A 24,001-nucleotide genomic window follows, 5' to 3' on the forward strand; every position below is an offset into this window, starting at 1 on the left:
AAAAAAACACTCCTAAGTTAGGTATTAATACGTAAAAATACAAATCTGTTTATATACTGAACCGAGTAATTCCTACGTCCAAAATTATTTTACCACATAGGTTATTTGTATCAATATGTGATATATTAAATATATTAATAACGGGTCACTCACGTGTTTTAAGTCGAAAACGCTCGACATGTTTTACTCCGTACCGAGGAGCGTCATCAGGAGCTTGCGTCGACGGTGACGGACCGGCGCAGACTGCGGGCCCAACACCAAATGTCATGTTGTGTGCAACCCATCATTTGACAATAATGCCGTAAACGAGGGTAGTTTCTCGCCCCCCTGCCGCCACCGGCGCCCGCGCCGAGTCATCGGGCGCGGAGGGCTGCGGCCCGCAGTCTGCGCCGGTCCGTCACCGTCGACGCAAGCTCCTGATGACGCTCCTCGGTACGGAGTGAAACATGTCGAGCGTTTTCGACTTAAAACACGTGAGTGACCCGTTTCTAATATATTTAATATGTCTGTGTCTTACGGAAGTTTTGTCTGTATGTGATACTAGAAAAAAATCTAAAACTTTTGTCAAACATGAGAATATTTTTCTTATGATAATTCCTTATTTAGACTCTTATTTTCATTGGAAAATTGCTCTGTCATTATTTTCTTCTTATATGATCTTAGAATATAATTTGGCGTAGTGGATTAGAAAATCCAAAAAAAATGCATACCCAAATTTATGTATTTTTTTAGAACTTTTAAAAACTGAGTGGAAAATTTCTCAGCCTAATTTCTTTTTAAATATATACTAAGTAGTCACGTATACACTTTAATCGAAAATATCCAAAAGATGTATCATCCAGAACACCGAAATTTTGGAAGCGAAGATAAATCCATCCCGCGGTTACGCAATAATGTACCGTCTTCCTGTAGCAGATTAGCGTCCCGACCCGACCGCGTGACTCGCAGCCCGCACTTAAGAAGGGAGTTGTCGTTGTCACTGGTGTGTGATTCTTTACACTACATTTAGTGATTTTTACAAGCTTTTATTTAACTTGCAATGTACGTAAGTAAATATGTATGTATAGGTATTGTATTTACTATAGATATTTACGAAAAACTTAAAAAAGTGACCTCTGAATTGATTGTAATTAACTTTATTCCTTTAATTTCGTTTTAAATATTGATCCTAGAGAAAAGTTTTCGGAATGTTTTTTGTAGGAAATTTTATGTAGATTGTTTATTTACCAGAACCTTTTCTGCTATGGGCCCCCGTTTACGAGGTTTTTACGAAAAACTAAAAAAGGACTTTAAAATTGATAATAATTAACTATCCCGCTTGAATATCTTTTTAAAATATTGATGCTAGCGAAAAATGTACCACTTGTTTCTTGTAGGAAATTGTCTGTAAATTATTTATGTATCAGATTTCTTTTTGCTATAGGTCACTTTACAAATTATTTACGAAACCCTGAAAAAAGGAACCGAATTGATTATAATTAACATTCCCTCTTTAATATCTTTTTAATATTAATCCTAGCAAAAAGGATCCATAGTCTTTTTTGTAGTAAATTTTATGTAGATTATTTACGTTCAACAACTAATTGGCCACCGTTTACGAGTTATTTACGAAAATATGAAAAAACTTACCATATAATTGATTTTAATTAACATTCATTATTTCCCCCGATTTTCCTTCGTTTGGTGGCCTAATAACGAACTTTGCTCCCGTACGACTGCAGACAATATAAATATAACAAACGAAAACAGTAAGCCACCGCCGGGCGAGGCGTGGCGCGTGCGCTGGCGGCGGCCGGTACCGCTCCCGCACCCCGCTTGTACACTCCGCTCCCTACCACACTGCTACCGAATCTCCTGATATGTTTACTTTTTAATACGCTCGTTATTTTTTTGGATTTTTTTATAATTGAATGGTAAGAAAACTGTGAACTTAATTCAATAAATAAAATGGATAGAGAAATTTTCCACAGGGAGTAAAAAGGCAATTTCTGAAAATAGTATAGTTACATGGAATTTTTTTTAGATTTTCATTTTGTAGGTATAAAACGGCAATAAAATTGCATTCCAGTGAAAAAATTTGACGGAGCAATTTTCCGGTCCAAGACACGCCAAAAAATTATATTTTGTTAATATTGGTATTTCTGCTGGGATATTTTTTTTTATATTGTTGCAATACGTTACATGAATATGTCCGGCGAAGAAAGTTTGAACGGAGCATTTTTCCGTAAAAAGATATTAACGAGTTAAGACTTTAGGTATTTACTTAAATCATCTTAATATTATTCTTTGGAAATTTATACAATACTCTTTATTTATTGATACTTTATCATACTGTAAAGTTTTTTCTGGCAGAGGAATTACTGCAGGGGTCCACTACTTTTATTTCCTACACTAAACTCTCACTCTCTCTAAGTCTTGCAAGCTACCAATAAGCTTATAAGTCTAACAAGGGTAGCGGAGCCAATATAAAGTTTAAGTTACATTAAATGCACACTCAAAGTTTTCTACATGGGTGAATTCTATATCATACGTCTTTATAGTACAATCGGATTAGGTCTAACCTCGAAATCCTTCCAAAGATATGAAATTTGTCGTTTCATTCACTTTTCTAAAGGCATGTATTTAATTAAACAGGCATCTTATATGTATCCTTTAAAACATAACAATGTGGAACTTAAAGATGAAGTTCATAAGGTAAGTATGCCTATACCTATTAGGTGTGTTCAATTTGCTGTGAAACCTTAATCTAAAGTATCTAAACCAATATAATATTGTCTACATATGGTGCAAGTATTAAGATGTTTCATTCCACTTACCCGTAATCAACTCCAAATATTGTAAACATTGCGTTTTTTAAGCTTGAATAACCTCGTGCTGATTTTTTATTATTGTAAAATTGTTTATCATGTGGAAAAGTAGCTCCCGCACGCCGCTTTTATAGGGTTTTACCATGGTTTCCCCATTTATCACAAAACACAAGTAATCCAACAAATACATAATACGATTCTGACAATACACATGCCATATAGTGACTGCTAAAACATTGCCATATATAAATTTTAATTGAATGACAGCTGCAAATTTTGGTTGGTTTGACTCTAACGTCTACGTAGACTGCCAACTTCAAGTTTAGTTCATCATGCTCTCTGGAAAATCCCCTTTGCTTTTTTAAGGTTGGCGTCGACTATACTCGCCTAATTATTACAAGTGCGAAAGGTAGGAAATTCGCACGTGTATTGTACAACGTTTTACAGGACATAATTATGGCCCTTTAAATTTTCGACATACGCACGTATAGTGCTAGTTACCGCACTAGGGCGGTAAAGTAGCACCATATGAACTGTAATAGTTATTTACGATACAAGTGCGGAAAAGACGAAATTCGAAACGAGTGGCGATAAATTAAAACACGACCGCAGGGAGTGTTTTAATTCGACACGAGTTGCGAATTACCTATTCGCACGTGTATCGTACAATGTTTTACAGTATATACAGTATGGCTCTTTAAACTTTTGACATATGCACGAAAAGTGCTCTTTTACACACTAGTGCGAAAAAGTAGCACCATATGTACTGTAATAATACATTACGATACAAGAGCGAAAAGTAGGAACTCGTGTCGATTTCGATTGCCAAAATTTTCATTTTTGGTACAAGCTTTTATCGCTGCCTGTATTTTACTTTAAATTTTTTCAAACACAATTAGTTTGCGTTGTTTTATCACAAAGTTCCAATAAATATTTTTTTTTATTTCAGAAATTTAAAAATTCCATAAAACATTATAATAAATAATCGACACAATACTTTGGACAAGATTTGTAATAAAATTTAAATTAATTAAAATTAAAATAATGAATTTAAACGAATTAAATATCATATACAAAGGAAAAAATTACCAAAGCCTCCAGTGCCCGGGGCTAGAATCAAACCAGCGTCCTCCGTTTACGCGACAGACGCCTCAACCGCTCGGCCACCCGGGCTCGGTGGCATGGGTCGAAATTTCCAAGAATATGATATTTATTTCGTTTATAGTTTAAATAGTAGTGTGACTACTTTTTAAAAAAATCCACAAATTAAAATATTAGCACAAGAAAGTAATTTAATTTGTTCTTAGAATAATGAATATATTATTAAAATACTTAAGTAAAATTTTAAATAAAATAAAATTGACGAATTAAAAAGATGTCACAATATTGTTATTCATATTAATAATGATTTCATGTCAAAAGTACAAATAAAAATAAACAAATATCCTAAAAATAATAAAATTTGGCCACCAATGACCGCCTCCTGTCTCTATCATCAGATCAGCTCGATGGTACCATAATAATATTGTATTGTATGCAAATTTTCAGCTTTATTGAACACCCGAGAAGTGGGCCAAATTTAACTTGCAAGATTTGATTGTTTTTTTGTTGACCACGAACGCTGTAAAGGGTTCGATACGTCGGGATGTATTATAAATTCGATATACGCGATATAATCCGTTTTCATAGTTTTATTTCATGAGTAAACTATCGCGGTAACCGAAGACAATATTAAGGATTTATTTAGCCAAATATTCTTTAAGTTCTTCTTCCTCGCGTTATACCAGCATTTTGTCACAGCGTAATAATTGGCGTAGGCATTAGTTTTTACAAAAGCGGCTGCCATCTGATCTTCCAACCAAGAGGGTAAACTAATAGGCCTTATTGGGATGTAGGCTTTATTGTGCCAAAGTTACCTACTCGTAAGTCACGTAACACAACATATTATTTTTCACATCACCAATTAGAAAAAGGGCTTTTTCTTCCCTGCTAGGAGGGATCAAAGTGGCACTTTTCTTCCCTGCTAGGAGGGATCAAAGTAACACTTTTCTGTTCTAGGACACTATTTCAAAATTTTTTTGCGCATTATTTTTTTAGCTTAAATAATATTTTTAAACATTATAATTACCTCATAGGTGATGTGAAAAGCAATATGTGTCACATGGCAGCAAAATTATTTCCATCTTGGGCGTAACACACTTGAATCCCTCACTACGCTCAGGATTCTATAATAGAATCCCTCGCTACTCTCGGGATTCTATTATTCTTCGTTTAGGATTCAATTGTACGCCCTCGCCATAAATATGTCATTTTGCTCCCTTGTGACACAATCTACTAATAAGTTTCACAGAACAAAATTACTTGCATATAGGTATAGGTATAGCCGGTATAGGTACCTAAACATATTACTTTTCTAATAAAAAGGACTGAAGTGTAGTGCTGCGAAGATACGGTATTTTTGTTTGGCTTTTTTGTTGCTTTGTTTGTCATATGGATATACCTACATGGTAGAAGAAGTAGGTATGGAATCCTCCATTTTGCGTAGTCCGACGCACCTGGTATTAGGGTTATCCCAATTTTCTGTCAATGTCTGTTAAGACTGTTTTTCTTAAGAACACCTAAAATAATAAGTTTAAAATTAATAACGAGGACCGGTCTGGCCTAGTGGGTAGTGACCCTGCCTGTTAAGCCGATGGTCCTGGGTTCGAATCCCGGTAAGGGCATTTAATATTTGTGTGATGAGCATATTTGATATTTGTTCCTGAGTAATGGGTGTTTTCTATGTATTTAAGTATTTGTATACATATTATATATATATCCTTGCATTATGGGTACTCAGACAACGATATATATATATATACAAGCATACTTGGGCTTACCGTGGGACTCAGTCAATCCAATCTGTGTAAGAATGTCCTATAATAATAAAATCTCAGTCTCCAGTTTGCTGTTCATTCAAACTGAGAAAATATAAATTTCTGAGTCAATATACGACCGGCTGTCCTATATGCCATTGAAAATTCAACATTAAAAACCCCACGTCACGTTGCATAAAAACTAATTAGTCATAGCGTCCAATTTAGAGTATAGCACAGGCAAGTGTTCTTAAGAGTTTTACCTTAATTTATTAATCAAAGGAGCTGAGGTAAACATGAGTTGGAAGAGGTTGGTACGCAGATGCAACCAGCAGTTATGTAGCCGACGCTCCGCTTCACACGGGATTAGCCCTTAAGCCTGCACCTAACAGACTCCGGCTCATAGCTATGAGCTTGCTGTTGCGTCAGTTTTCATTTTTAAAAAAAACTAGTCTACTAACTACTAACAACACAATAAATGCTTATTTTGCCGCATTCTTCACTATCTCGCCCTGTCTCACTGCCATCTAACCCAGAGGGGAAAAATATACCTGATTGTGATTGGTCCGTCTTCCTCGTGATATTTTACTTAACCGAAAAGCAATTGGTATTTTGCACACAAGTTACAAGAACCGAGCCGGGGTTAGGACCCACAACCATTGGTTTAAAAATCAAAATGTATACCTATATAATTTGTATATTTATAATAATAAATCTGTTTTCTTTTTGACATTTCGTAGTATATGTATTACTTTATGTTAATTGTCAAGTATTTTTTTAAATCATAGATTATTGTCACATGTTCGTTTTCATGATAGATCTACACCCACGCAACTGCATGTCATGTTCTTGCGGTTTATTTTTATGACGCCATGATCGAAAGTTGACTATAACTCCATCTTGCGTCCAGTAGAGGAATCAAAATAGTATGGAAAAATAAAATTGCAGTTTACTCTATGCCGTAGAATCCCCTTTTGAATGTGATAAATCTATATATGGCGGCCATACCCATCGACAAAAAAGTCTACTTTTGAGATCATTTCATGCATTTGACAACTAGAATCCTGACTAGAGCCGGGACACGTAGGCAAAGTGCGTACCAAAAGTACGTTTCTATAAAAATACCAGTTTTACGAGTACGACCCCCAATAGGCAATTTACGTGCTTCCCGTGCTTAAGCGTCTTACAAATAAGGGTTATTTATGCAAATATCGACTTTTTATTAGTAGGGATCTGACGTATCGTGACGTTTTGAGTCAAGTCCATTAATCAACTGACATATTAACAACGTAAAAATTACCTCCATTATTTTTTGTTCCAACAGACACACTGACAGACTGTCAGTTAACAAAAAAATATTTTACTTAAAGTAAAGGTAAGAATGGCTGTACGAGGTGTTGGAAATTTCATATTTGTTATATTTCAACAATTAAAGTCCGTGCTTTTAAATACTCGACAAAACTAAAGATCGTCCATTAAGAAATACCTGTTCCAAAAACTATTCCAGTAAAACGCCCCACCTCTAGTGTGGAAATGTTCATTTGCTGTCAGCGAATTTACCTATTCGACAACACACGATTTCTTCCGTTCAACTGAAGTTCAACACGAGACGTCACTTAACGCATGTCGAATACCGCTCCAGGCTGTATCTCATGAACCGTGATAGAGATTTCAACATCGACAGTTGAAATTTTCACAGATGATGTATTTCTGTTGCCGCTATAACAACAAATACTAAAAAGTACGGAACCCTCGGTGCGCGAGTCCGACTCGCACTTGGCCAGTTTTTTTTTAAACTCCGTCCGTTGACTTCGGGGTATGGCAAATTATTATATGTGACGTTTCCAATTAAAAGGTACCACATTGTCGGTTGTCGATAAGGTTGATTTCAAATCATCTTTATGGAAATAGCACCTTATTGACAAGCGACAATAAGTACCCTTTTGGTTGAGAATGGCACATATAATCTGCCTATGGCTAAATACATTTAAGGGAACTCGTGACTATCGTATAGGTACATAATTGTGTTCTGGCCCTACCACATACAGTTCCATGGCACCTTTGCACACGCCGTAACTCTCGACGCCCAGTACTGTGCAGAGCAGCGTCATTGTCGAAGAAAGGACATCATCTGGGAGTCCTATCGCTACGCCTTCAAAAAATGCCGCTGATGCTGCTCGGCATCCAAAGCAAAGGAGACTCTGAAATAAAATGTTTCTTATCGCGATCGCAACTCGCAAGAGCGAGATAGATGGTGCACATAGTGACGGGTCTTGCAATTGCATATCAGGGAAAACCTTTGGGTCAAAATACAGGCTTAGTTCTGCAGGACTGTTTATGAGGGCTTTAGGATGATAACGGACTATGTTTCTTCTATGGACAGATTACAATGCGACATCAGCACCTCTACCAGTGAATAATTTAACGATGTAAACAGAGTTATATTTATTATCGTCACCAATTTGACCAGAATCAACATCCACATTTAGGTTTAGGATCAGGGTATGTCCTTAAATTACGTCCAAAAAAAAGAGAGGTATCTATATATTATATATATGGGCACTGTGAATGTCATCTCGCTTTGTGTGGTAGAGCTAGAGCCGAGCCCAACTGTTACAGAAAACCGAAGCCAAATAGAACAGACATATCAATAACACTAGAACCTACTCATAGTGTTGTGTTACTTGTGGACCGCGAGCCAGGCGCAAATCGCCCCCCGGGCGAAAACTCGTATAGCGGTTAACGGCTATGTATGATGAACCCTCGTGAACGTCAGCTGTCGCTCCGTTGGTGGGTTGAGGAATGTAACCTTCATACCCCCCTCTCCTCCCCAGCACCAGGGTTACGGCCGGGGACTTTTGATATGTTCACCTATAACTAGTCCAAACAAAGCTACGAAGTCAAAAATTGTGTTCCAAGCATTTTTCCCTCTATAACTCTTGTTGGGCATTCATTTCCTGGCCTAAATCTAATGGTTGAATTAAGACTTCGTATACCAAACTGAAATCGCATACTTTTTACTATGGGCTCCTTCCTGACTCAACTATATTATTCATAAGCAAACGTCAACTACAATGAATTTGACCAATCACGTGCCGCCGCTGTCAAGAGGACGAAACAAAACGACAGCTCAAATTAATCATTTTAGGTTGTATAGTAGAAACAATTGCTTCATAGGTTAGAAACGCGCATGTGACACCCTTAAAATAGCAATATCCATATACTACGAAGACCGCTTAGCGTTTCATGTTAGTCTCCATAGGCTACTATGGCCAAAATCAATTAAAAAAAAAAACAGGGGAGCAAGTATAATAACCAAGGACTCATGACCATGAGTTATGAGAAGGCGTTGTTGACCATGTAGCCAGTCGGGCGTGTATGAAGGTATCTTAGCTGTAGGTATACTTTTGGGTTGTTTACCTTTATGATTCTCCTAGTTTAAAGTATTATTTTTGTTGACTCGTAGAAAAAGTATTAATTTATAAGTATCCTACTTTTCGCACTTGTATCGTAAATAACTATTATACAATCGTGATATAATAGAGTTTTTCAGCCACGAAGCTTGCTTATCATTCAATCACTACTTATGTACTTATACTATGGGACCAATGCCGAAATCGAGAATTTTTTTTAGTTGTCCCTTAGAAATCAGCGGCATCATATCATATCAGCCTGTCTGTAATGGCTGGTGACTGGTGACGATCTACTCACCATTTGAGGTTTAGAATTTTTTTCGAGTGGATGTTCAGACATATATTGAGGCATTCTGAGTATTTCAAATACATCGTTCAGCGTCTTGCCTTCATTTTCGGTTAACCGGTGCTCCATAAACTTTATGAACAAGTCTTCAACTTCATCTTAGACGGAAATTAAGAAAGTAACAAGTTAGCTTTGTAATAACAAAGCACGTGAGACACAGACATATTAAATATATTATAAAGGGTACACACTACACACTACAGGGTAAGGGTACAGGGGGTACTCACGTATTTTGAGTCGAAAATTGCTCGACATGTTTCGCTCCATAACGAGGAGCTTCAACGGGAGCACGTCGTCGTTTTGCAGTGAAATATCTCGAGCAGTATTTGACTTAATATACGTGAGTGACTCGTTAGAATTAGCAGTGGTGAATTAGGTAAGAGTAGGGGGAGTCCGGGAGACTTAGCCCAGGCAGCAGAATTAATTTCAGCATTTTTTTTAACAAAATGGTTCTAGTAGGCAGTCTATTTTACGATTTTTTTAACTTATGAAACAAGCAAAGTCCTTATCATATATATATTAGGATTACAAGTTTTCGTAAAACGGGCCCCAAGCAGACTAGTCTACTCGACAAACTGAAAACGGTGAAAAATAAATAGAGTACTGTTGAACAAAAGAAAAGTCTGCAACGATTTTGATAGCACACGCAGTGCAAAGGTTCATCCATTAATTACGTCACACGAATTCCAAGTTTTTTTTGACCCCTCCCCCCCTCCTTGTCACATTTTGCAAACCCCACCACCCCTGGTGTGACGTCACATTTTTTCAATCGGCAAAGCTAATTAAGTATTATTAATATTTTATCAAAATAATTATAAAACAATTCAAGTCTCGGAGACCCTTTACATTTCTGGATAATTTGATGATCTTTTTTATTATTATATACATTTTATCTCTGACACCTAGAGACTTTTACATCTCTAAACAATTTTAGCACTTCTGTTATTTGTATAGTTTTTATTAGTTTTTTTTCTTGTGTAATTTAACATTTATATTTATGTAATTTTTTTTCTAATTTTGGGTTAATTTTATTGCTTGTAAAAGTGCCCCTGTGGCCTATTTGCTGAATAAATGTTTGATGTTTGAATATTTTTGACAAAGTAATATTAGTAGTTTTATAACCCAAAACAGATTAGGAAAGAAAATGAAACTATTAAAAACCGGCCAAGTGCGAGTCGGACTCGCGCACGAAAGGTTCCGTACCATTCCGGAAAAAAACAGCAAAAAAATCACGTTTGTTGTATGGGAGCCCCATTTAAATATTTATATTATTCTGTTTTTAGTATTTGTTGTTATAGAGGAAACAGAAATACATCATCTGTGAAAATTTCAACTGTCGATGTTGAAATCTATCACGGTTCATGAGATACAGCCTGGTGACAGACAGACAGACGGACGGACAGACGGACAGCGGAGTCTTAGTAATAGGTTCCCGTTTTTACCCTTTGGGTACGGAACCATAAAAACGATTATCGTTCTAAAAACTTGTTATTTAATATTGTCTTCGGTTACCGCGATAGTTACTCATGAAATAAAACTACGAAAACGGATTATATCGCGTATATTGAATTTATAATACATCCCGACGTTTCGAACTCTTTACAGCGTTCGTGGTCAACGGGTGACCCGTTTCATAGTTTTATTTCAACTTGTTATTTAATTGTACTTACAGCGAATAAAATAATTTAAATAAGTGAATGTGACGTCACAAAGTTTGTGACTCCGCCCACCCCTTGTCACAACATGTCACATTTTCTTGACCCCCCCCCCCCCCGCGCCCCCTAAACGTGTGATGTAAAAAATGGATGACCCCAAAGGGAAAGGAAACAGAATGCAAAAAGCATCTCAAGGGGACATAGTATCATACATAGCAACCACACGCTATGTCAGCAAAGACGAATAAGGATTGGAATATAATTATATACTTATACACTGACCGATCCCCAATAAAGTCTCAAATCATTTTACATTTAAATCTATAATAGGTACAAATGGAGGAGAGCTTCCGGTGAAACACAAAACAGAATTTAACTCACCATAAGATGTAAATTTCGCGGCAGTCGTTGCCACCATAATTAAAACTAATAGCCAATGCATCCTTCCCCGTCGTTATTACACCTAATAACTATGCGATAACGCACGCGAACTAACAAGATTAAACCTCTATAATTAATTTAAAATAGCCATGGTACAATCATCAACACCAACGTCAGGTAATTATGTGCCATGACGACAACACGAGCACTCACTAGGTATAACACCTTGACTTTTAGATGCAGTTTTAATTTAAGCATATATAGTATTAGTGTTAATATATACGTAAAATCGAATACATTACAATTTATAAACCTGAATAAATGTCATATACCAAGAAAAAGTGACCAAGGCCTCTAGTGCCCAAGGCTGGAATTGAATCAGCGTCCTCTGCTATCCGGCAGGTGCCTGAGCCATTCGGCCACCTGGGTCACGGCGGCATTGGTCGAATTGTTCCAAGTATATGCATTTCTTACTGAAGGCTTATGGCGCCCCCTGGCCATCCCAGAACAAAAATGACCAATTATATTCCAGATAACAAAGTTGTTTATGCGTGATGCGCGGCAGCGACGGGTCGATCTCGTCCGCGTCGACGACCACGTCGCTTCGCTTGCTGTTGATGTTCTGCCGGAAGGCCAGGGTCTTCCAAATCGTTTACTCATTGTGACAAGGAGAACGTATGATACTAGGATGCTTCAGGGATTAGGACGCATAATTGATCGAACGGAAAAAAACTTAAATGTATGATCATACGATTTATTTATATATATAAAACATTAACTTTGGGTTTCAACAGTATTTGACGAAATTCCGGGTTTTAGAATACCTTGTTGTGTGAAAACAGTATTGTTGCAGTGCTTTTTAATCTTTCCTGTCATTCTCTAATGCGATATAGGGACTAAAGGTGACAATGTAAATAACATCCCCATGAATTACAATGATGTTGAATATCACATGATCACATGTTATACAATTGACGTTTAAGTTAGAAAATACATCTGTAACAGAAAACCGGACAAGTGCGAGTCGGACTTGCCCACCGAAGGCTCCGTACTTTTATAGCATTTGTTGTTATAGCGGCAACAGAAATACATAATCTGTGAAAAATTTCAACCGTCTAGCAGTCACGGTTCATGAGATACAGCATGGTGACAGACAGACAGACAAACGGACAGCGAAGTCTTAGTAATAGCGTCCCGTTTTTACCCTTTGGGTACGGAACCCTAAAAATGACCAATTATATTTCAGATTACAAAGTTATTTATCAAACTTCGCTCATCTCAACGTCCTCAATGTTGAGATCGTCGAGCATCTCGGCGAGCGTGATGCGCGGCAGCGACGGGTCGATGTCGTCCGTGTCCACGGCCACGTCGCCGCGCTTGAAGATGTTGATGTTCTGCCGGAAGGCCGGGTCCTCCTCCAGGTCGTCCAGGAACTCGTTGTAGTCGCTGTTAAACAATGAGCATTTATTACAAAATATTGCCAACTAAAATAGTACATTTCACACGTGTTGTATACGACGTTTTTTAATACAATTGCGAAAAAATAATAAATTAATATATCATTAGTAGAATCATACCACCAAACCAAACCAAAACCAAAAGTACCTATACAGCCCGCGATACTTGAGCTGCCGCAGCCCGCGATACCTTCATACTCGTGCGCGCCCCGGCCGCGGCCGCCGCGGGCCCGGCGCGGGTTGGTCAACGACACCGAGGAGTAACGAGTGAGGCCCTGGTACCTGCTCCGCGCTAAATTTAATTTTAACTGCGTTTCGAAAGTATAGTTTGGAACTAAAAAGTAAAAAGCACTAGTTCGAGAAATTGAGCTTCTCGCACGCTACGCAGCCACAAATAGTACCACTTTTTGAGCAACTGTATTAAAAAAATGGTTACACGATTACGCCAAGTTCATATTAGACGCTCGAGCGGCTCGGCATCATCCATGTCAAACAAATGCAAACGTATGCGACTATGCGTATCTATGCGAACGCGCCGCTGGACGCTCGCCACTGTGGCCGCAATTAGACTATTATTGAAATATAATCATACATAAAGGAGTCATTTAAATATGAAGAACATTTGACGGTGTAATAACAACTATTTTGAAGTATATGATTGTAGGATTACTGTCAAATAGGATCCCTTATGATCATTTCTAAGATAGTCTTATTGCGGCCTGAGGCCCATCGCCACTCAGGAGAGAACAATAAAAAGGGAAGTTTCTCGCAGCTGAGTGACAATAAAATTTAGCTTACGTTTCGACCAACGATGACAGACCGTTTTGTGCAACCGACCCTTAACCCATTGAACGCAACGTCTTTCGTGTGCCGGCATCGTGAATCTTATCGGAATGCACGAGGGTTGATATTGGGCTGTAGCCACTCGCGTCATTTGACGTCTTTGGCGGTCAAAGGGTTATTATTCGCGAATGGGTCGATATCGAGTATTGAAGTGAATATTCGTCGCTACCTCTTTTGAGCTGCATAGCTACAGTATACACTTACTCGTTTGTGGAGCTAGCTCCGTCACGAAATTCTTCAGGCAAGTGCATGAGCTTCCAGTCGGGCACTCGGCGTATTGCTCCTTAACTAAGAACACGTTGACGGCGGAGTGATACAACTTTTGTAGGCTACAGGTAAGACCTGTGGGCCTACCGCGACCGTCTTCGATCGTTCGTCTGTTTGCCTCTCGAGACGAGCGAACGTCTATTAAGGTAGGGTCCTGTATTTTTAGATAACTTACTCGTTGGTAGAGCTAGCTCCGTCATGAAGCTCTTCGGCCATGTGCTTGAGCTTCCAGTTGCGTGCGCGGCGGCGCGCGGCGCGCTCGCCGTACTGCTTCTTCACGAGGAACACGTCGGGGACCACGGAGCGGTCGAGCTTGTCTAGGTTAGAGTCGTTCACGTTGGAGTCGCCGAGGTTGTAGCTGGAAAAATCAAGCTTACATGTAAAACTTAAGTTGCGGATTCAGTTTTAGGGTTCCGTACCCAAAGGGTAACAACGGGACCCCATTACTAAGACTTTGCTGTCCGTCCGTCTGTCACCAATCTCATGAACCGTGATAGCTAGACAGTTGAAATTTTCAGAAATGATGTATTTCTGTTGCCGCTATAACAACAAATACTAAAAACAGAATAAAATAAATATTTAAGTGGGGCCTCCATACAACAAACGTGATTTTTTTGCCGTTTTTCGCGTAATAAAGTGTCATCAACGCCATGTCAAAAATTGCACGTAAACAAACCTGACCAAACCCACGACTTGATATGAAGTCGTGGCGTACGTGTGGGGCACGGAATGTACTGACTTTATATCAAGTCAATGGCGGCGAAAAGACGTTATGCCTACAAGATTGTTTCTTTAAAAATTTCTTTGTAGTTTTACATGTATGTAAAATGTATAATTTTGGTGCAATAAAGAATATTTACTTACTTACTTACTTACTAGATAAAAAATAGCATGATACAAGATTAGATTATTTAAAATTAAACGTAACTTACCCCATGACAGTATCACCAGGTTTGAGCACATGTCCAAGATGTGTCTTAGTGTGGATGGGGCTCACGTCCAGTCCCAGCTCGCTAGCTTTCACCACCCACACGTCGGCCACCACGTGCTTGTTGGACAACATGCCTTGACCGGGGAATGACTTCTTTTCCTGAAGACAAATGTAGTATGTTACTAAAAAAGGGTAAGTAGGTAAGAGGAACAATAAAATTAAGATTACATTTTGATATGGAGACGCTTCGAATTCCAGGGAGAGGCATAAAATGATAGTTTTTATCACGGAAATCATCATTCTACACAGACAAAGTGCAGCAGAAGCTAGTACGTTTATAAGGAAGCCGGCAATTTACTGTTGACATCGTTAAGTTCATACCACAAATTTGATAAGTACCGACAGTATTTTAGGATAGTACTTACATGTTCCTTTAAAATATCAATATCCATAACGATATATTCCACCAGCTGCTTTGGATTGCAAATTGGATTGAATGGGTTCCTCCAGTACACGGTAGCTGAGACGTCACACACTATAAACAAATTGATTTAAAGTTATTGTTAATTTCATTAACATGAACAAATTATTATAAACAAAACTAGACTAGAATAAAGTATAATGTGAGAAACTTCTATTCATAAAGGGTAATAAAGACACTAAATTAGCTATTTTTGACATATGTATATTAGTTGCCTGTAACACTACCGTCTAAAACTTACGAGTATTAGGACCAACTTACCCTGCCCAGTATTTGCATCTATCAAATGTATAGTGCTGGTAACTCTGTGCACCAAACAGATAGGAGAAATGCCTCCAAGTTGCTGACACAACTTCTTCGGAAGGCACACCACACTGTCTTTAGACAGCGGCACAATCTCTATACTGAATGTGAACTTATAGTTGTATATGTTGCTGTGTATATCATGCGATATTAACTTCTTGGAATGCTGGCATTTCATGGGAAGCACGGATTGTATGAAATCTACCATCTTGCGGGCGTGGCTTTCTGTTGTGTAGAAGAAGTCCAAACCATCTGAAAGTTAAATCATATTAAATTTTTAAGTTGGTCATCTGGTAATTAATTACATAACACCTAAGTACAATAGCCAACAGGTTACAATAGCCTAACTGAGCAGAAAAACCCGCATTTTAGGCAGTTGCCCAACTGGCGACGCGAAACCGGCCAGCGATAGAATATATTATAGGTTAAGTTATAGGTTTTATGTATATATATTTGTAGTATTATGTACAAATTTAACATTAGTTCTTAAGTTATACTAACAAAATATGGATGTAAATCTGAAATAAATGTATTCAATTCAATTCAATTATAATAAAATAAAATAAATTCATACAACCAGCAAATAATTTTGTCAAGAGAAAATACCCGCCCATAAAAAAAACTCTTGTCAGAAGCAAGTATCAGTCGATTTCCACTAGTTGGGTATCTGCTTTAGGCAGCATAAATTGTAAGTCTCGTAAGTTAGGTTTTCTTCTTTTAATTATGCTTTTGCGCCAACATAAAACACAAGCTTCTATTGCATATGCATTATGGGATATGAAAACAATCTTGCTTTCAGCAATGATGTTACATAAATTATAAATGTATTACTAACCATGATTAGGCTTAATCCCTAGTGTATTCTCATGCGCCTTATGCTTCAATATTAGCTGCTCAAGATAGTAGAATGTCTTCCTGTTATTCGCGCGTTGTCTCACTTGCACCAGCGCGCGCCAGTAATCTTGAGCCTCGGAACGGTGGCAGGCATCACACATCTGGTGCTGGATGCTGAACTCAACGATAAAAGTTTGCTGGAGAACTGCACCTCCCATTACTTCGCCTTGTACTGTTAGTTTCACCTGTTGGGTAATAGAAGAATAAGGAACAATATTGTGGTTGAATATTCCTATATATATATATATATATATATATATATATATATATATATATATATATATAATGTATATATATATATATATTTTTTTTATACATAGCGTGATATACCTATATACTAAATTAACATACCCTCTAGCCACCCAGACATCAAAACTTGCCAAGACAAATGCAATTTTGATTTGTCAACCTTTTTATAGGTCTCTGGGCAGCTAGAGGATACTCGTAATTCTCATATAAATTCCGCACTAGTTTTCGTAACTCAATCTATAAGTCCTTAATAGAAACATTTTCATTATATTATAAGTTACAAGTTTTTAGCAATGGGTCTGTAAAATGGAAATATCAAAGAGAGGTATAGCCAGCCTTATTTTTTTTTATTGATATCTACTGATCATAAACAAATTTTACGCTGTCTACGCCTAGTCTCAACTAACAGAGTTAATATGCACTTATGCAGGCACAAATTTGGAAAATAATTACTCTCTTTTTACACTTGAAATAATTAAAGCATAGGTGCAGAAATTTAGAGTAGTACCACTACCTACTGCACCCTACAGATGGGTCAAGATCGCAAGGCCCTCAATGAACACGATAGGGAAGACGAAATTATACATACAGTAGGACTACTCTGGACATGGGTGGCAAGAGAGAGGTAATACTGGAAGGAGTTGGAGGAGTCTTTGCGGACAGGCACACTGAACTAAGAGACTTCATATAAACATTCAAAACTAATTTACTGTCATAAAATTAAACATGTTCAGAACAACGGGGCTATATAAATAAATAAATAAATAAACCACTGTCTATAATAGTATAGCATATAACACAGCAGCTAGTTTAAGAAAGATAGCAAATACATTTATTTATCATCACAGTTTGTATAATGTTTGACACATACATACATCATAGGCGTGATTATATGTATGTATATGTATACATACATATAATCACGCCTATTTACCGAATGGGGTAGGCAGAGACCATGGATTTCCACTTGCTATGATCCTGACATACCTCTTTCGCTTCCTTCACTTTTATAACATTCCTCATACACTATCGCCAGTTTAGGATGCTCTTGACCTGGCCTTTCTTCAGGATATATTAATACTACACAATAAGACAATAACACAAGTTATTAAACTATAAAAAGGATCCTTTTTCTCAGCATATTTCCATGGCAACCTATACCTCTTATTTTCAGTGGGGACTTAACCTATAACTAAAAGTTTAGTATTCTAGGAGATAACATAAAATAAATATTTTACTTTAATCCTCTTGGAATGGGGTTCAGTCCAGGCAAACCCTGCATCTATCAGCTTGACCCTGTTCAGGCCTTTCAGCCGCTTCAGGCAGAGGGCAAGCAGCTCGCGGGACTCAAGTGCAGCTACCACCCACTCCGCAGGTGGTTGAAGATATCTGAAAATCATTATTACAATTTTGTTCATTGATATTTTTTTAACTTACTCAACAAATTATAGTTATTTATAGTAATTATTAGCAGTGAGCAAGAAAAGGCAGGGTTTCCTAAACAGTGGGGCATGCCCCCCTTGGGGGTCGTAGTGATTCCAGGGGGGGGGTGCAACGTCCAGATTTGCCCCCTTATTCATAAAACTTTACAAGGCTCTAATTTAGTTTATGTTCTCTCCATTTTGGCCCCTAGGGGGCGTAGTGTTTTAGCATAACGTTGGGTGGTTGGGAACCCCTGGGGTAAGGCGTCAAGTATATGAAAATGTAGCCACGGTTAGCTGAGCCCTGTACATGTGTATTGTAACTTTTGATAAAATGTAATATGCATGAACATGAGGTTAAAAGTGATAATGGAAGAAAATAAAATATTAAAGTTCTACCTTTCACATCCTCTGCAGAAGAAGAGTGTAGCCTGTTTAGGGACACCCTCAGAAATGTCGACATGAGCCCTCAAACATGCTACACACATATTTGAGGGATTTGCTTCTATCGGCACTGCACACTGACAACATAGTCTGAAAACAAGAACCACTCGATCAGTATCAAAGTAATACGACCGCAGACGTATAAGAAGGTTGATAAAGCAGTATCACCGAGCGGGGATTTATTAAGAAACTCAAGACTTTAACATTAACCTAAAAATAAACACAACTTACATTCGTGTGCTGTCGGAAGCCGTAACATTTTCTGGAGATATATACTCCATTTTTCAGTTAGTCTAGTAATTATATGTTTCCGGTATTTAATATTAAGCACAATTTTATTGAAAAATATCTTCAATCACAATCACACGAAACAAGCGTGTTTTCAGTTTTGAGTGACAGTGACAGATGACGTCAGCATCACATGTGACATGACATTTACAGTTTTTGTACTGTTCCAGATATACAATAAATCGTTTATAATTTACAGTCCATTAAGACTAGCGATCAGTTGCAATGAAAATGAAAAGAAAAAACTAATGGGCCGAGAAGGGGCCCATTGGGCCCCATACATTCCGACTCTTCTTTCCGCACCGATTCTACCCTAAGTGACCCTATACACGAGCGCTTTTTCAACGCGCGTTAAAAAGCGCTTGAATCAACCTTTTTTCAAACTTTTATCAGTGCCGGTAACGTTATTAATCCATATTATCGTTAAAAAAATCATTTAATGTGTAGTATGCTTTTTTTACTAGGTAAGTTTTTAATGCATTTTTAAACTTACTATAATTATTTATTTCTTTTATTTCGTTTGGTATTTTACTATATATTTTTATGGCCATGCCAAAGGCGCCTTTATATGGATCATCTGCAAAGTAGAGTTTTGCGTGGCTAGTCTAGTTTTATGTCGTAGGTGGGCCGATCGCGAGTATTGGGGAAAGAGGTTTCCATTATTCTTTACGAATAGACACCTCCTAGTGAGTATTATATTCTTTGATAGACACACTTCCAGTATGTACATGGAGATTAAGGATTCTTAACTTTATGAAGTGAGGTTTGCAGCTTTCTAGTTGATGAATGTTCACAAGGATCCTAACGCAGTGTTTTTGTAATAAAAAAAGATTTTTCACACTTGGACTATTTCCCCCACAGTATAATTCCATATTGTAACCAAGAGTGAGCATTTAGTCATTTATTCAATATTGCATAGGCGTAGTATCACATGAACATAGACAAATACAAACTGAAATAGATAATTTATATCAAAAATAAATAACAATTTACATATAGGTAGTAGTGTGACTACTTTATAAATACAAATCAAAATCTTTGATAAAATAATTTGATTTGTTCCCGGACTTGTATAGACGAAGCCCAAAGTTGCTGTTGTAAAATACTTTTATGTTAATTACTGGCAACTTTTTCTAGAGAACGGACAACACATAGAAGCTTTATGGCGGGTCATACATATATTTCTAAGGAAGTCAATAGGCCTCACGGGTTACACAAAACCGCAAATTGCAAATGTAGGGTTTTAATGGAGTTTCATAAATACTTGCTTAAGGGCCCTCCTCACTCGTGCGCGAATCGCGGCGCGAAGCCGCGAACGCGAGTGTGGAGTCTAGTTCGCTAATCAGCAGAATCGACTCCACACTCGCGTAGTCTGGAGCGATCTTTAGAAATTAATTATTATATATAGCTGGTCAAGCAAATCTTGTCGGTAGAAAAAGGCGCGAAATTCAAATTTTCTATGGGACTTCGCGCCTACATTTTTTAAATTTGCCGCCTTTTTGTAGAAAAAGGCGCAAAATTCAAATTTTCTATGGGACGATATCCTTTCGCGCATGTTTCGCGCCTACATTTTTTAAATTTGCCGCCTTTTTCTACTGATAAGATTTGCTTGACCAGCAATATATATATATATATAATAGAAATTTTCCAAATTTGATCACAGCTTTATCTACTCTGTGACACTCTCCTTGCCCCGCCCTGCCGCAACCTTCCCCTCTCCTCCTCGTCGTCTCGCACTTGCTGCCGCTTACGTAAATTTTTCGGAGTAAGCGTGACCCTTTTGAATTTTTTCCTATTCGATCGATCAAATTATTATACGAAAATGTTCTCTACCGCCTGTAGAGCCGGTCGTTTGGCCGCGAAGTCGGTAGTGGACAAATCTGTAGCCGACAAGACACCCTTAGTCGCTGGAGCTCTGGTCAACAAACGTGATTATGCAGCGAAGGCCGCAGGCAAGGGACAAGGTAAAGTAGTCGCTGTCATCGGTGCCGTTGTCGACGTACAGTTCGAAGACAACCTGCCTCCCATCCTCAATGCCCTGGAAGTGCAGAACAGGCAGCCCCGGCTCGTGCTGGAGGTGGCGCAGCACTTGGGAGAGAACACGGTGCGCACCATTGCCATGGACGGTACCGAGGGTTTGGTGCGCGGACAGGCCGTGCACGACTCCGGTTCACCCATCCGCATCCCTGTAGGCGTGGAGACGCTCGGGCGCATCATGAACGTGATCGGCGAGCCCATCGACGAGCGCGGCCCCATCCCAACCGACAAGAGGGCGGCCATCCACGCCGAGGCGCCCGAGTTCGTGGATATGAGCGTAGAGCAAGAGATCCTGGTCACCGGCATCAAGGTCGTGGACCTGCTGGCGCCATACGCCAAGGGAGGAAAGATCGGCCTGTTCGGCGGCGCCGGTGTCGGCAAGACCGTACTCATCATGGAGCTCATTAACAACGTGGCCAAGGCTCACGGTGGTTACTCCGTGTTCGCCGGCGTGGGCGAGCGCACACGCGAGGGTAACGATCTGTACCAGGAAATGATTGAGTCTGGTGTCATCTCCCTCAAGGACAAGACCTCCAAGGTGTCGCTGGTGTACGGCCAGATGAACGAGCCCCCAGGCGCCCGTGCCCGTGTCGCCCTTACCGGTCTCACTGTGGCTGAGTACTTCCGTGACCAGGAGGGTCAGGATGTGCTGCTCTTTATTGACAACATCTTCCGTTTCACTCAGGCTGGTTCTGAAGTGTCTGCCCTGCTGGGTCGTATCCCGTCTGCTGTGGGTTACCAGCCAACTTTGGCCACTGACATGGGTACTATGCAGGAGAGAATTACCACCACCAAGAAGGGCTCCATCACCTCAGTACAGGCCATCTACGTGCCCGCTGATGACTTGACCGATCCCGCCCCGGCCACCACTTTCGCTCACTTGGACGCCACGACTGTGTTGTCACGTGCCATTGCAGAGCTGGGCATCTACCCCGCTGTGGATCCTCTCGACTCCACCTCGCGTATCATGGACCCCAACATCATCGGCGCCGAGCACTACAACGTCGCCCGTGACGTGCAGAAGATCCTGCAGGACTACAAGTCGCTCCAGGACATCATCGCCATCCTGGGTATGGACGAGTTGTCCGAGGAGGACAAGCTGACGGTGTCGCGCGCGCGCAAGATCCAGAGGTTCCTGTCGCAGCCCTTCCAGGTGGCCGAGGTGTTCACTGGCCACGCCGGCAAGTTGGTGCCACTCGAGGAGACCATCAAGGGCTTCTCTAAGATCCTGCAGGGCGAGTTTGACCACCTGCCCGAGGTCGCCTTCTACATGGTCGGGCCCATCGAGGAAGTTGTCGCCAAGGCTGAGACTCTAGCCAAGAGCACCTAAATAAATGTATCAATCATGTAGTGTAAGGAAGAATATAGTCTATTTATTGGAATTAAAGACGGAAACGGAAAGGACTAAGGTTTATGTTTTGTTCAGTAATAGTTTACATTGCTATAACATTTTAAATAATGTAATCCAATATAGTCATTATGGAAGTAGTACCGATATTGTAAATATCTAAAGAAAAATCCAACTGAATCATGTAATGTCTGAACCGAACACTTTGCGGTGCATTTTGTCGCAAATAAAATTGTAAAAAAAAATATATATTTTTTTCTACCTTGAGATATGATCATCACATATAGGGAGCGTGCATCACGTGCATGAACTGTAGACGGCAGCACAGAAGCCCCCTATTCAGTGGCGCGACGCAATAGGTTCAAGTTTCCATTAAATTTTTAGATTTAAGCCACTAGATGGCACCTTACCAGAATAACCAAGAATAACTAATAGTACTACCGTGACCTTACCAGAGCCAGCGTGAAGTGTAGGTAGGGGGCAGCACCTGCTTAAAAGCGTAAATTATTTTTGCTTTCGATTGGTCAAGAGATGGCAGACGATCTTTATTGATCGCTGCTACATTATATCGAATTATTTAGAGCTTAGACCAAGGGTTTCCATTTCAAACTTAGCTTTGAGACTATCTAGGGGCATTCGGAACCGGTACTTGTCTAGTTCGCCTCTCCGGCCCTGTAGGCCGAGCACATGATTGGCGCGACAGTATCTCGCCGCGAGATAGACTACCAGTCTTTTACTAGAAACTACTCTCGCGCCAATCATGTGCTAGCCCGGCTGGAATGGCCCAAAAGTATAAGTACAGTCAGCAGCAGAAGTTGCTAAGCGGGCGAGGTGTTCAAAATTACCTTGACACGCTCTTATTCTCTTATCAATAAAGCCACGTCAAGATCATTTTGAACACCATGCCCGCTTAGCAACTTCTGCTGCTGACTGTACGCGTCTATCCTTTTTATTGAAAAATAAGTCACAGCAAATATTATGTAACAATTATAATGCATATAATATTATGATCATTTTATTCACCGTAAACTCAACAGCAAAAAGGTTGACCCCATGTGGCACAACAGACTTGTGGTCCTGTTACATAACATTCCTTCGAAAACGCACCATACATTATATGTTTACAAAATTAAAATAAAACGTGTTTTTTAATCGGCTGTCAGCCTTTTAGTGCAGTTTGCCAGACAGATATACACATTCGTACAAGACAAAGCTTTCTTATTGTAGAGAAGAAGAGAAGACAGACAGTTTAAAAAAATCGTGCCCAGGGACCGGACAACCCTTTCCGCGATAAAACCCTTTCAATGGGCGACACTTAAACACGGCTAACACATTGAAAGACTTTCCCTTTTGAACTGCAAGCCCATTCATACCCTTACCGAAAAGCTAACCAAAAATAAGGCTAGCTCTTAATAAGGGTTACCCTTATCTTTAAGCGCTTTTTATAAAGGTTTCCCTTTGCGTGAAAGAGCCAGGATTAGTATATATCTACGGTAGTGTATGAAAAGGAAAGAAAATACGTGCCTAGTCAAAGAACGCCGCCGACGATCGCTCGGATTCGAAGTAATGTGTGCTTTATTA

The 24,001-nt window shown here is 39.2% G+C and overlaps 2 protein-coding genes across 2 annotated transcripts; one reads left to right on the forward strand and one right to left on the reverse strand.

The window, feature by feature from the left end:
- Window positions 1–12,195: 12,195 nt before the first annotated feature.
- LOC134743643 (60S ribosomal export protein NMD3) lies at window positions 12,196–19,140 on the reverse strand. The gene is made up of 9 exons (XM_063677222.1): window positions 18,979–19,140; window positions 18,703–18,837; window positions 18,121–18,271; window positions 16,575–16,818; window positions 15,698–15,991; window positions 15,381–15,490; window positions 14,957–15,114; window positions 14,200–14,382; window positions 12,196–12,903 (listed from the first exon to the last, which is right to left on the reverse strand). Exons 1-9 carry the CDS (start codon window positions 19,026–19,028, stop codon window positions 12,720–12,722), a joined length of 1,509 nt encoding a protein of 502 aa, XP_063533292.1. The 5' UTR covers window positions 19,029–19,140; the 3' UTR covers window positions 12,196–12,719.
- A 1,600-nt stretch (window positions 19,141–20,740) lies between these two features.
- On the forward strand, window positions 20,741–22,639 carry LOC134743644 (ATP synthase subunit beta, mitochondrial). Its single transcript, XM_063677223.1, has one exon. It carries the CDS (start codon window positions 20,858–20,860, stop codon window positions 22,400–22,402), a length of 1,545 nt encoding a protein of 514 aa, XP_063533293.1. The 5' UTR covers window positions 20,741–20,857; the 3' UTR covers window positions 22,403–22,639.
- Window positions 22,640–24,001: the final 1,362 nt, after the last annotated feature.

The sequence above is a fragment of the Cydia strobilella genome, chromosome 8, assembly GCF_947568885.1.
Source record: "Cydia strobilella chromosome 8, ilCydStro3.1, whole genome shotgun sequence".
Taxonomy (NCBI): Eukaryota; Metazoa; Arthropoda; class Insecta; order Lepidoptera; family Tortricidae; genus Cydia; species Cydia strobilella.